This window comes from Cavia porcellus, unplaced genomic scaffold (assembly GCF_034190915.1).
Source record: "Cavia porcellus strain 051 isolate PalLab524CR breed Dunkin Hartley unplaced genomic scaffold, mCavPor4.1 scaffold_22, whole genome shotgun sequence".
Classification (NCBI taxonomy): domain Eukaryota; kingdom Metazoa; phylum Chordata; class Mammalia; order Rodentia; family Caviidae; genus Cavia; species Cavia porcellus.
This window is the reverse complement of record NW_026947505.1, coordinates 41,645,521-41,660,726: the sequence shown is the minus strand read 5'-3', so window position 1 is coordinate 41,660,726 and position 15,206 is coordinate 41,645,521. Positions and strand designations below refer to the sequence as shown.

Sequence of the window (15,206 nt, the reverse complement as noted above, 5' to 3'; positions counted from 1 at the left end):
TGCTGGAAAAATTTCAGATACTTCTTATCACTGGTTCATGTGTAATTCTCAAAAATCTCTTGGCAATGAAATTCTCAATCAAGACTTAGAATGTTCTGATACAATCCAAAATGTCATTATCTTTTCCAATTGCTGCAATTAGCATGTTTTGGATGATAACATTTTAATTATGGTAATCATGACCAAATTCAGAGACTCCATGCTATGGTTTGAGTCTGGATGTCCGCCCAAAGCTTCATGCAGTCATGGAGGTGGCTTCTAGAGTTTGTGAATGACTCATGGTCCAATGTTGAAATTATGGGTGTGAGAGCTACACCCAAGTGGGTATGGCGACATGTAATATAAGGGACAGAAAGAGTCTTCTCTCTGTTTTCCTCCCCTTTTGTTTGCTCTTCATGCTTGTGCTGTTTTCAGCTGCCATGAACTGTTTCCTTCTGCCATGTGCCACCCCTGCCTTGGAGCCAGCTGATTATGGACTAAGACATTCCACAAATTGTGAATTAAACCATCTTTTCCTTCATTATATGTGTCTGGTATTTTGTCTCAGCAGTGAGAGAAAACTAACCAAGAAGTAACTAAAACACTCCATAATACCATAACTTCTTACACTGAGAGGCACAGATCAGGTGGCAGGGAAGGTGCACATGTTTTCAGCAGTCTATAAATTCTCCATTACAGTTTTTAAATATGGAGTGCCTTCATTTCAGTACCAATCTTTTAAAAGTCTATGAAGTTATTCTGCTTATTTGACAACTGACAAATAAGCAATACTATCTTAGGATTTCTGAGCCTTTGTTGAGCACACCACACACTCACCGGAAGACAGCATTCGCCTGGAGTGTCTGCCTTTCTCTTTTTATATTGCTGAGAAGCATGACATGATTGATTGATTTTCTTAACTTATTTTAAAATTGAAGTTATGATTTGAAGTTATTGAAACCAATGGTTAGGCCAAGCACTATACAAACTAGACACAGACTTGACACAAAAATCATGCCCTCAGGACACTTAAAGACCAAATGACCTGCAATGGCATGTGCAAGTAACCTATAATGTGTATCCAAATGACATGATGTCATTGGATACACATTATAGGTGATGTCATGACCAAATAAATAATCCTTGTGTTCCAATGGCCAAAAACAATAGAAAGACTCAGTTATTACATAGTACAATGCCCACACTGCTGCATAAACCTCACCCCAATCTATTCCTCTTGCTTGAATAGATGCATCCAGAAATATGAAATGAAATACATCCAGTCTGATGTTTTTATCTTTTATTACTGATCTTTGAAGTACATTCTGAAATGGATTGGTCCATTAAAATAAAGGACTTATGACACATTTCTTGTGCACTGCTTGACTTCAACCAAAAAATAAAATCATCCACATTAATATTGTTTACTTAAATGTTATTGACTTCATGGTTTTAATTTAGCTATTTAATTGCAAATCAGTTTGGAGTTTTATAACATGTTTTATACCATTTTGAGCATAAGAAGTTTGTATCTAAAGTTTTGGATCTAGCTTAATGTCTGTGCTCATTGAAGTAACATTTTAATTAAAATGCAAGTCAATACATGGGGGCTGAGAAAACTTTTGTACTTTCCAAAAATGTGAAGACATACTCAGATTTGGCATGCCCACACTAACAGATTTTTAGTATTATCCTTGTAGAAAATTGCTTTACAGGCAAAGGGCAGACAGGAAAAGATTTTCTAATGCCCCTTCTGACCTTCACATTCAGGGATGTCACAGTAGTCAAATCTCTTGTTAGGGTCCGTAGTATAACACCAGGGCCCCTGTTGGTCGTTGTCTGGATTCCTACAGTAGTTCTCCTCCAGGCCCTCCCCAGGGTGTTTATCAGGAAAATAGCTGTAAAGAGCAGGAAAGGAACATTTTGACATCCTAAAGCACAGCAGACTGCCAGCAAGTGTGAAGGGATACTCTGCATTTCCTATTGTAGGTTTAATTTCTGAAATCTGAATGAATTTCAGCCACCAGCTGTGTCATTTGAGTAGTCAACCTTTTCATTCCTCTATGGACAAACTGAGTCATGTGCAGTAACTATTATCACCACCATTACTGTACTTACAACCAAGGGTTGGAAGCAAAGCCAAAGTATTTTTACTAGACAGGCAGTAGTAGAAACATAAGGTCTCAGATGTCTGTGTAATTCTGGACTTGTTCCAAATACAGCCTTTGGTCAGTGGCTCTTCTCTCCATGAAGTAATAGTAACCAATATCATTTTGTCCATGTGAACTGTGCACCAGCACTACACTAACATCTTTCTGTACCTTCTCTCACTTAGTTTAAAAAAAGAAACTATTAGGCAAGAAGATCACAAATTCAAGCCCAGCCTGAATAATTTAGCAATTTAGCAATATTTTATCTCGTAATGAAAAATAAAAAGGACTGGTCATACAGTTCAGTGCTAAGGCCCTGGATTCAATCCCCAGTACTTCAGGAAAAAGAGAACAACATCTCAAGATGGTGTTATGATCCTCTTTTTACATATGAGAAAACTAAATGTGATGCTATAAAACAAAACAAAATGTGTCTAAACTCCAAGAAAGAATAAAGAGCAGATCACAAATTTAAAGTTGATTGTTTTCTGTGAAGTGCAGTCTGCATTAATCTTTAGTTCTAGAGATGAGTTGTGATGTGGAGGTAACAACTCAGATTCAAAAGCACAAGAATGTATAGTCTAAAAAGGCAGGATCTGTTTCTGGTTCTTCTATGTACCTGCTTCAGGTAACCCCCACCACCAGGAAAGTCTCTTTTCTCAAATATGCAATATTAGGTTGTTATGTTAATCTTAGAAATTTGGCTTGGGCATTTGGTTGAATCATTTTTACTTTACCTAATGGAAACTCTTTGGTCTGCTCATCTCACTAGGAAGGAGGGCAGTTCATTGGAGTGGAGCAGGGTAACAGACACTTGAGTTCTTGTTTGATAAGAATTGTCACAGAGAACACCAAAATGGGGGAATGTAATATAAACACTAAAATAATAGGCAACTTACAAATGATATATTTCCTTTATATTACCTCTTCATTCTAAGATTGCATGCATTCATTTGCCTTGAACTGAACAAGTTCTATTGGTTATACGTGATGGAGATATGTCCCACCCTAAACATCATCATCCTTGGTGTTTTAGCAGACTCAGTATCAAATTCATAGCTTCATTCTTGTTTTTATTGTACCTTTTTCTACGCTTTAGGTCTCCCAGCAAACTCTATACATAAGAATAAATTGCTTTCTACTTATTCTTTCTATTTTTGTGCTATAAGTAATTGAATTATTCTGTAATCACATCAAAAAGATTCTCTCTCAGCTCACTCATGTATTCTGTTTTGGTTTACAAGTGACATAATTACTCTAAATATGGTAGGGGAATACCGAGATGAAAGGGAGAGACTTACTTAGGCTTGTGGGGGAAAGTGGCATCCCACTTCTGACAGGTAACGCCACTTTTGGTCTTAGACGCGGTCCCTCTGTAGTTCTTCCCGTTGCCTGTCTTGCACTCCAAGAGGTACACTGCAAGAGGAATGCACAGGGATCAAAATAGCAGGCAAGAACTTCACAAAGTTCTACATGGCAGAGCCCCATTGAGAGAAAGAGCTTACAAACCAGGCTATATCTTCTTGCTATCTAAAAGTTGGTTTTTTGCATTTATGAAAGGGCTGCTGTAAACAGAGTCATTTCATACTTAATTTATTTTTTCAGAGCTCTTTCCTGAGGTTCTCCATGGGGCTGGAATGCATGAAATACAAAATGGACAAGAGCCCCACCCTCACGGGCTTTTGTGCTAGTGGAATTCAGGCGACACATTGTGGGAGGAGCTAACTTCAGTGTGACATGTGTTATAAAGAAAATCAGTGGTGATAAGATAGCAAAGGATGAACATAGGACATTTTGGGCAAGTGAGCAGCAGGCATTCCAAGGCTAAAAGAGATGCAAACCACTTCTAATTTTTCAGGCTCCTGGTAAGGCCAAACAGGGCTATAAAAAATGTGTCTGCTTGCAATGTGAGCGACTAATGCAGGAGGAAAGTAAATTCAAGCCCTGCCTGGGCAATTTACCAATTTAGTGAGACTCTTCTCTCAAAAAAATGTACAACTTGAGAATGTAATATTAAGTGAAGTAAACCAGACACACAAACTTAAGTATCACATGGTTTTATTTCTATGAGAAACCCGAAGTATAAATAACTTAAACAGCAAAATAAAAGACAGAGAAAAAGATCTTTTGCAAATGTGAAGGGGACCAACAGATAGAAGGAGGAAGAGGAAGAGGAAATAAGAGAGCGACAAAGGGAAGGAAAATTAAAGAGAACTAAGATGTATTTTAAAAATTTTTAATCAAAAAGGGCTGGGGAGGTAACTCAATTTGAAGGCTCTGGGTACAATCCCAAGCCTCCCCTCTTTCACACACACACACACACACACACACACACACACACACACACACGTCCACTTTTAATGTGTACAGTGAATCCTCTCCATCAACCTCCACTTAACGTGCTCACCAATTACTCAGAGGGCTCCATCTTGTCTTAGAAACACGGTATCCACCTGCAATTTATAAGGGACAGGGCTGGCCCTAAGCTTACAGGCCCCTTGTAGCATGTCCACCAGATGGGTCATGTACTTCCCAGACATCATTCTTCTGTACTATCCAACTTTATAGTTATACTTAACTAAGAACAATCCAAATCAAGACATAAAGAGGGTATAACTGCCATGTTTTTGTTTTTAATTAAGTTGAATACTTCTAGTGTCTTGAAACAGTGGAATCATTTTAAAAATTTCTGTCTAATCCACTGAGGGCAACCCCCTCAAATAGTTGACTCTTGGAATTTGAGGGGGAAAATCATAAAATCTAAAGGTTTTACAGTCAGAGTGATTATAAATGTGTAGATTTTTCTCTACCTCAAATATGAGGAAAGTAATCATTGGAAGCACTGCATGGGAGTTTGGTTCATACAAGAAATGCTGTTGCTGGTGACCCCATATTCAAAGAGAAAAGTCTTTGCTATATGTCAAAAGGTGCCAATGTAAGCTTGAGCTTTCAATGAAAAAATTATATATATTAAGATATTTAAGGTAACTTGTACCATATTTAAAGATTCCCATTTTTTTAAAAATTTATTGGTCAGTCAATCTAGGAAGTACTTCTAACATTTCTCTAGCAAAAGGTTTTGTCAATAGTACTATAAGAAGTGATTGAAAAGTATGCTGAAATTTTTTAAGATTTAAAGAAAATTAACTTGGCTGGGAGTTTACTCAGCAGCGCAAGTGCCTGCTTGGCCAACACAAGATTACGAGTTCAGTCCCCTGTACAAATAAAATATACAAACAACAAAAAAATTAACTTGTTAGAGTAAAGGACAGTTGCCAAGAATGATGAGAGAAGTGTGTTCAAGGTAAAGGAGAGTTTTGAGTATTTTTAGGAAGCATAATGGCAATGTGTCTTACAATGTAATCATTTTTTAACTGAAACATTCACTGTATGTTTCTCATATGTCATTGATCAACCCTTGGTGGCAATTTCTGTCAAAGAAAAATATTACAGTTTTTCCTCCACCTTAATCATACGGGCATGGAGTGACTTCTAGCTCTTCCCTAAGTCAAAATGACCATGAAAAATTGATTGCTCGAATCAAGACATTAAAGTAGCCACGACAGCACAATTAAAGACACTTGAGAGAGAGAATTTGCAGACCTGCTTAAGAAAGTGGCAATAAAATGGATAAGTATTTCAAAGCAAGAGAGAATATTTGGAGGGGATTAATGGCAAATGTTTATTTTACTGTAATTATTTTTAAATGTAATTGTTCACTGTATTTTGTGATCACACCTTGTATGTGTGTGTAATAATTGTAACTATATCTTCATTGGGATATATGATTATAGCACATGTGTTATACTCATCCAAGTGTCAACTCTAAGTACTTTGAGAGAGGAAGGCCCAAGTAAAGACCCCTGAAAGAAGGTACTAGTCAGTCTGAGACTTAGTAGGCCAGAGGATCTTGGACAGAAGAGCATTTGATGTGTTGCAAGAATAGAAATAAAAAGGCCCTTGTGTAATACAGTAGACTCACCACACCAAGGATCAGTTGGCTTTGGGGAATGGTCTTGATTTTATTGAAAGTGTATAAGGAGGAGTTTTAATCTGGAGGGATATATTTCTAAGAGGTCATAGATAGGGTTTGCAAGGTGGGGACCAGTGGCCTCTGCATTCATGATGGTGGCTTGATTCTGGGGATGGGGGCAATGGGAATGGCATGAGTGCCAGGTGTAAATGTAATCTGATTCTGATTGAGTCCAGCGGATCATTGGCTGGTAAATTACCAATGAGTCCATATTCCACAGTAAAGAAGCAAGGATCAAAAACGAACTGACCTTTGATTCTTTTCACCCTCTCTCTTGTTTATATGTACCTGCCAGAGTTTATATAACCTTTTGCTCTCTTTAAAACAAGCAAACCAAGTCTCCAAATTTCAGGCTTAAAACTAAGCCTAGCATTTATTCCAGTTTTCCTTCTGGTTAACAATTTACACGTAACATATTTAAACATTAGCATTTTTAGACTCTCACTGAACACCTTTTTTTTAAAAACAAAATGCAGTGGATGGGGCTGGGGCTATAGCTCAGCAGCACAAGTGCCTGCCTTGCAAGATCCTGAGTTTGATTCCTGTTACACACACACAAAAAAAAACCCCAAAATAATGGATGACGGGTAGTCCTATTTATTACACCCTTTATTCACTATTTATAGGAACAAATAACTTCAAAAGATAAGATTCAAATTTAATCTCAAAAGTTAAATATAAACAGAAGTAAGGAAAGGAACACAAGACGGGCACAACCGCCGAGCACAGTCGTGCACACCTGCAATCCCGGGACTCTGGCTCTGGGAGACTGAGGTAGGAGAATTCCAAGTTTGAGCTCAGCCCGGGCAATTTAGTGACTTAGGGGGACCCTGTCTCAAAATAAAAAATGAAGGAGTAGAAATGTAGCGCAGTGCAAAGTCCTGTGTTCAATCTCAATACAAAACAAAACAAAAAACAGAGGTATAGCCAGTGTGACCCAAGATTAATCAATATATAAAAATAATGCTGACTTTAAAAATACTTTTAAAAGTCATATTTAAAGTTTTGCGATGAGTCTACAATGTTGCAAGTCATTGTCAAGAACACAACAAATTGGATGCTGCTTGAACTCTTTAGTTTCTGTGATATAGAATATTTGAAAAGCTAAATTCTTATTATTGACGTCTTCATACAGTACCACCCAGCAGTAAAAATCAGAGAGCTGTAAATGGTCATATATTGATTTAAATCTTCCTACATACTTAATGGCACTCTGAAGTCCCCAAAAGACGTCTGATTTCCTTTGACATTCAGCCCATTTCTCTTATTAGGAACACTTGATCTGAATTTAAAGGAAAATGTGGAAAAGCAATTGCAATTTTTGCACATTCATAAAAGACAGCATTTTGGAAACTAAGGAAAATATAGACCATGCTTTTTTAAAAAAAGGAACATTTAATTAAAAAAAAAAAGGATTTTTGTCCCTAAATACATGTCCCTGAGTATTAAAACCAACTCAGAGGGGCTGGGGATTTAGCTCAGTGGCATAAGCACCCGCCTTGCAAGCAGTCATAAGTTCAATCCCCAGTACTGATAAAAAAAAAAAAAAAAACTCAGTATTTCTATCGCTCCAAGTTTTATTCTAGAAGTTAGAGCCCAAAGCTGATGCTCACCCTGTAGAACAAGAAGCCAAGATCGTAAACAGCACTTAGATCCCTTAGAGTCCCTTAAAAATAAAGTTGCAAACATCTTATTGTCATGGCCACAAAGACAGATGTGAGTCGGTAAGTCTAATTCCTTCATTTTTCAAACAGGAAAAATGAAATCAAAGAGATGAATTATCATATTGCCATAGATGGTTAGCGGTCATATCCTAGACTAACTCAGAATTCAGGTTATACTCTATGGTATCTTCAATCTGTGATTTCATAAATTAAAAAAATAGAGTAAGAATGTACACACCTTTCTTTTCAAATAAAATGACATCTCTCATTCTCACAATTGGGGAAGACTTGCTGTTTTCAGCCATGATCACGCATTGTTGTTTCTTATTGTGATATTGGAATGATCTGCAGAGGAAAATTGAGAAATACAGTAAGAATTTTCCTTACTAAAGGGAAGCAAACATTTTTAGATAAGACACTGAAAAAAATTCTGTCTCTTGGAGGATCAAGGAACCCTAAATTGTTGCATTTTGGTTAGTTAATTATGTGACAACACTGAGCCAGCTGAACACTAAAAATGAATACTGTCTATCAGCATGGTAACTATTCTTTTTTTCTTACATCTTTGCCTTTATTTTCTCCTCCAAATTTTAACTTTCTCTTTCAATTACTACCTTAGTTACTTTTCTCACTGCTGAGACAAAATACCCAACACCCAAGTTAAAGAAGGAAAAGTTTATTTCATTCACAGTTTGTAAAGGTTCCAACTCAGAGTTGGCTGGCTCCAAGGCAGGGTGGCATGGCAGAGGGGCATCGAAGAGGAGAAAAGAGAAATAGTCCATGACAACCAAGCAGGTGAAAGCCAGCAAGGGACAGCCACAGCTCCTTCTACCCCTTTTATTTTATCTAGGATGCTTAGGGTGGGCAGCACTCACACTTTAATCCTAGTGGCCTTGACCATGAATCAGTACCAGAATCACACATTTTAGATCTAGCCGCCTCTGCAAAGGCCCCACCTATGACTGCAAGAGGCTTTGAAGAGATATCTAGATGCAAACCGTAACAGTTCTTTTCTTTTCTTTCCTTTCCTTTTCCATTGATTGATTGATTGATTGATTGATTGATTGACTGATTGAGACATGATCTCTCTAAGTCAATAAATTTCCCAGGCTGAACTTGAATTTTTAATTCTTTTGCTCAGCCTCTCCACATGCTGGGGTTACAGAGGTTCACCAGAATTTCTCTTGATTGTTTTACTCTTTCTTCGCTTGTTTCTTAATTAAATGCCAGCAATTTGTTTTTGTGCTGGGGAGAAGCAACTCTATCTTGAGTCCAGTCCCAAGATAGGCTGCCTTGGTTATTCCAGACTACTGGTGTTTCCTCTTTAAGTTTTGCCTCCACATTCCATCTTTCCATGTCACCTTGGCTGTGATTTAAATGTTGTTTGCCCCCACTGAAACTCACACTAAGGCTTGGACTCCAGGGAAACAGTACTGAGACATGGTGGGATCTTTAGGAGGTGGTTAGGAAAGGACAGGATTAATTTTCTGATACTAGGTGAATTCCTTCTCCACTCCTGTGGAACTGCATTAGTTATACCAATGTGAGTGCTCATAGAGTGGGGCTGCCCACCTTGTTCCCTCTCTTGCTCCTGCTTGATTCTCTGATTTTTGCTATATAGAGGATCAGAAAGAGGCCCTTACCCCATATAGCCACTGAGTCTCAGACTTCCAGCTTCCAGAACCAAGTACTTCTTTCTTTCACAAAAATACCCAGTCCTAGGTATTTTATTATAGCAACAGAAAACAGACTACGAAGACTTTCCATCTCCCATCCTTATGCACATGATCCTGTCATGGATACTCACTTTGGCATTCAAGGCCATCCACAGCCTGATCATGAAGCTTGTGCTTTAATCAACTTTCCTATCACAGGCACAGGCTGTGCTTCTCCCTTCCTGGATACCTGCCTGCCTCCTTGGTGTCAAGTCTCATGCACTCTCCAAGTCCAGAGCAGCTCCTTTCCTGCATGTTAGCACCCTACCTATCTCAACCCTTAGGAATTGTCTTTCCTTGCAATCTCAATAGACAGTGCATGAGTTATGCCCTTAGCAATACCTTCTGTTGGCTATCTTTTTTTTTAAATCATCATTTTTGGCTTCTTAGGACCATAAATAGAAAAGGCAGGCATTGGACTGTGTCGATAGCTCTTTGCTCCTTCAGCTGTATGTAGGATACTTTCATTCCTCAGTACAGGATCTTCAATACATATTTACTGCTGCAGATGCTAAAAACTGGAGCTCAGAACAGTAACTGTTAATTTCATTTAAATGAATAACTTCTTTTGAGGGTATTTTTCTAATGGGGATACTAACAGCTCAACAAAAAGTTATTAAGACTTCTGATACTGTGAGCAAATATGGTTCCAAACTCTGATCCTATAAATTCCTCTTTCTGTACTAAATCCATGAGTACATTTCTTGCCAGCAAAATAATAGCATCTTAAACAGCAAGATTTCTGCATAGGTGCAATTATAATGAAAATACCTGCAAATGAACTCTGTTTCCGCCTCACAGTTTGCTGCACATTCATCTACGCTTGTTGCTGCTAGCTGCTTATTCCTGAGGCTGACCAGGGAGGCCCCCTGGGTATTTTCGTAGTTATCCAGGGAATTCCCGTGACCTAAAAGTGGAAGATAAAAGCGGAAGTCTCATCAGTCAGCCAATGCCACGGTTGAACTATCCTAGTTTTTTAACTTATCTTTTCTGTATCAACCAAAATAAAGCATGCTGCTTTACTGGAAGCAAAATAGGTTGTCATGAGTAAAGAAATTAGTCAGGAAAACAGTTCTATTAACATATAATAATATGTTAAAAACAACCAGATCAATAAATTAATAGTTTAGAATATGCAACAATTTACTATACCAATGGATATGAAACTTTGAATAAGTTTTCTCTGTCCTATTGATTACCACATCAGGATAAGCTAGTAAGGTACCATCGAGGGCAGTCGTGTTTCTGAAATTGGTGTTTATATGTCCGTGTCTAGGTAGGAGTGAAACTTGGAGGCCAACAATATATACTTCCTAATAGTAATGATTTTTTTTCATGATGATGACAGGTACTGTATTTGGCATTGCTAAGGAAACTGAAAAAGCAGGATTTGGGAAAAATATTGACTTTGATCTTTTTTGTGAGATAAAATCTGGGGCAAAGAGTTTGTTTCCTCCTTCTTGTCACTGCAGAGTGTGGCCAAGAGGCCCCGGACATGTTCCACTGAGAGGCTGCAAAGCATTTCCTGATCTTAGGCTACATTTAGCACCTGGCCCAGCCCAGAAGCTCCATTTCAGGCCTGGAGATGCCAGCTTCCCGTGTAAATGCTAGTAATTTTCACAGGTGTGGGAGGCAAAAAGATGTTAAATGAAATGAACATAGCAGAGTTTCCATGCGATTAGGTAATACGGCAACCTTGACCACTGAAGGGAAGTGACAGGGACCAGAGCCAGGTTATGTTAACGAGTCACCAGGGCAGGAAGTGGGAATAGCAGAAGAGAACAGAGGAACCCAAACCATCCTCAAAGTCCCCCTTTCCCTGTCTCTGATACTTATCCTTCCTCAATTTAAAGATACTGCAAACTGGGAAAGTGGATCTTTGAACATAAAGTTGGCTGATGCATTTTAAGGTTTCAAAGCATTGATAAATATATAAAAGATTATAGAGAATAAGGTAGCTTAGGCCCATAGTCATGTCCTTACCCTTGTTTTTCTTTCAATTTGAATTCTTATTTTAAAGAAGAGTAATGGTTTAGTAAGTTCTATAGATCAAGAAGTGGTTTGAAAAATACACAATTAGATCTATAAAGTGTGTTCTACAAAGAGGTAGCTTTTGTGAAGAGTTCTTGGAAAATGTACCAGTGAAGGATACCAAGGATATTGAAACAGAGAAATTTTCTGTTTATGAGATCTTTAAATTAAATTATAGCTGCTGAAAGCCACCTTAGGAGCTGATATCCTCAAGAAATAGCCCCAAAGAAGATCATTTTTTCTTTTATATTTGAATATCTTTTTCCAAGTCTTTTTTCCTCTTTCACTTGTATGGCTCATATGGCTAGGGAATTTTGTACTATTTGTTGCTAAAGAAACATTAAACAAAATTTTTCATGGGAAAGCTGCTTCTATATTATTAGCTAAATGTAGATATATAGTGCGATCAAAGCAACACATTTTACATGATATGAGAATTTTTTTCCATCACTGCTATTATGGAAAAAAAAGTATATATATATACCCACACTTACTTGTGCACTAAAAAATAAATGAATAAAAATCCAAGACTGTGAAATTACATTTACCCATCTCTTACATTAGCAACAAAACAAATTCTTTTCCTTCCCAGTCATTTATAGTGATGGTTGAGAAACTGAATGTACTAAAAGCCACTAGGTCACCTGCTTCTGGTGAGTGAATTGTGGAATGTGTGAATTTTATCTCAATAAATTTGCCTTAAAATCCAAATAGCTGCATTTATTTAAGATATGTGATTTTTAAAAATTTAGCTGGAAGTGATGCTATGCGTCTATACTCTTAGCTGCTGGAGGGGCTGAGGCAACAGGGTTGAGTTCAAGGCCAGCCTGGGCTACATGGCAAGACTTTGTTTCAAAACTGAAACAGTTGAAGGGTGGTGGTACATGCCCGTAATCCCAGCACTTTAGAGGCTGAGACAGGAGGATCACTGAGAGTTCCAGGCCAGCCTAGATTACACAGTGAGACCCTCTCTTGAAAAGCCAAAACAAACAAACAACTTTGAAGAAAGTTGGAAAAGGAAGAACAGTAATTTTTTTTCTTAGAAAGCCTTAGTTTACATAGGTTTTTTCATCTCCTTAATTTGGGAACTTGGTTAATAGGCAAATAAGATAAATTTCCTAAGTCTAGACTTCCTGCCTCATATACGATTAACTAAATAAACTAGCATTAGAAAAGGACTCACAAATGGAGACACATAGACACCCACACAATGTACATATGTATAAAAATATGCCTGAACTATCTCACATCCTAAACAAATGTTTATTGAACTATATCCAGTATCATTTCAAAACAGATGCATATGACTTATCTAAGCATAAGATGTAAATATAGAGATCTGGAAAGACTTCCTTAAACCATGGCAAAGAAAAGTTGAGTCCAACTCCATAGACTGGTCAAGGAGTAAAATATAATTGAAGAGGTATTTAATTGCTCAAATTTTGAAGTGATAAGACTATGACAGCCTAACAAAATGATATAAATTAATCAAACTGAGAGCCAGCCAAAGAGATTAATCATATTTTGGGATTAAGTTATATTGGCAGTTTTTTCAATTAAAATGGTTGGGATTTGGGGCTAGTCGTTTGGATTTGAAAAATCACCCATGACTTTCTCCATCTATCTCAAACACTTTGGCAATATTCATAAGTAACTGAAATTTATAGCTTGGAGAATTTCTCAATCTTACAGTAAATTTTGGACTGAAAACTGCAGCAAAAGCTCAGTTAAATGAGATGCATATAAAGTCATAGGTGTCTAATTGTAGTACATTGCTAGGAAAAAATGATGATTAAAGTTTTTAAAAATCTGCAGATCTTACCTGATTTCAGAAATAAAAGGAGCAGGATTACTACCTTATGGTCCATGGTGGAACTGGCTAGTGGTGTCTGGAAAACTATGTTCCAATCCTGAGATATTATTGACTTACAAGAGATCAAACTCATCCACAAACAAGATAGTCAAATGAGGTTAATTATTCTTAGAGGGCTCTGTCACCATACACAGAAAGGGGCAAACATTACCAAGAAAGATGATCTTGCAACATGTTTGAGGGCAGGATCAGCAACAGATGCCGGGAAGTGGTGCAAGCAACTTGTCTTTCTTTTCATCCCCCTCTCATCCCCAGCTTCCTTCTTTCCCATTTCTTCTCATTTTCTTCCATTTCTTTCTTTTAGATTTAATATAAAAAATAGCTCCCATTTGCTGAGCACCTTTCAAAGGCCATCGTCTCCCACGTGGTTCGTATCCAGTCTTATCTGACCTTTTCAACAAGCAATGTTATCATCATCCCCATTTTAAGGTGAGCAAACCAAGGCTTTCCCAAAGCTGCACAACTAATGAGGGAGAAAGCTAGTAGATTCAAACCATTTAGGTCTCAGACAACAAATAGGCTAGGGCGCCATTGTTAACATCCTCACATCCTACCAAACGGCATTGAAATTATGGCATAAGTAAAAATCGTTTATTATCGTCAAAATTGCTTTATTCTAAGTAAACTCACATTTCTCATAATTATAAAATTTTAAGTTTTTTATTTAAATTAAATGTGTTTTTAATTTGGTAGATAAAAACATAAAAGGTGTACATATTAATGAGGTAGCATGATGTTTCAATGCCTGTATACATTTTGTAATGTTTACAAGTTGTTGATTTTGGTGCTAGGGATCAAACAGAGGGCCTTGTACAATGCTAGATAAGTGCTCTACCACTGTGATGCTTAAATCATATTAAAAACAGCTGTCACTTTAAATATTTACCATTTATTTCATAATTATAAAATATGGCATAAAATACTGATGTTCCCTTTTGAATTCACAGTGCTTTATATGTCATCCTTATGGAATGAAGTAAGGGTAGTGAAACTGACATGAAAGGGTCAGTCTCAACTTTATTGTTGAATCTATATTTTTCCCCAGCTCAAGGTTACACTGACCAGGTGATGCCTGCCTTAAAACTCCCATTTTAATGTCTAAATATACTTCGACATAAACAGACGTTACTATTTTAAAGCATTACGTAAGGACAGCAAAAGGCGCACTACTCTTTCCCAGTAAAAAATGGAGGTCAGTGTCAGATTGTACTGGGCAGCGGCATCTCTGCAGCATCCCTTGGGACTGAAGCACTGTGGGTGACCCAAGACCCACAGAGGAAGGCACCTGGCCAGGGGCAGCGGCACCTGGCTGCATTTGTGGGTTGTCTAGTTCTGCCCAGCTTCTCCTCCCTCCTCTCGCACTCACCTGGTATCTGCTTCCTCAGTCCTGCTGGTTTTCCTCAATCCTCAATCCTACACTCAATCCTGCCCAGTTTTTTTGGAGGGTAGAACCAAGGTAGAACTAACATAAGAAATCAATACTAAGCAAATCTTTTTCTTAAAATGTTGTAAAATGTCTTTTAGGTAACAACTGTTGATGTGGTTGAGAAAATGCTTTTAGAAAACAAAAATATAAATTGGGCCTAGGGATTCAGCTCAGTGGTGTAAGCACCTACCTGACAAGTGCAAGGTCATGAATTCAATCTCCAGTACGGAGAAGGGGAAGGAGAAGAAGAAGGAGAAGGAGAAAGAGGAGGAGGAAGAGGGGGAGGAGAAGGAGGAAGAAAAAGAGGAGGAGAAGGAGAATACGGAGGAGATCCA

General features: G+C 37.8%; 1 protein-coding gene across 1 annotated transcript in view; it reads right to left on the bottom strand.

The window, feature by feature from the left end:
* Positions 1-13,524, bottom strand: part of Plg (plasminogen) — a 39,467-nt gene extending 25,943 nt beyond the window's left edge. Inside the window, exons 1-5 of the mRNA XM_013148879.2 lie at positions 13,395-13,524; positions 10,313-10,448; positions 8,065-8,171; positions 3,431-3,545; positions 1,738-1,877 (exon numbers count right to left, since the gene is read on the bottom strand). Coding sequence (XP_013004333.2) covers positions 1,738-1,877; positions 3,431-3,545; positions 8,065-8,171; positions 10,313-10,448; positions 13,395-13,518 — 622 coding nt within the window. The 5' untranslated portion in view covers positions 13,519-13,524. The remainder of the gene's footprint in view (positions 1-1,737; positions 1,878-3,430; positions 3,546-8,064; positions 8,172-10,312; positions 10,449-13,394) is intronic.
* Between the last annotated feature and the right edge of the window lie 1,682 nt (positions 13,525-15,206).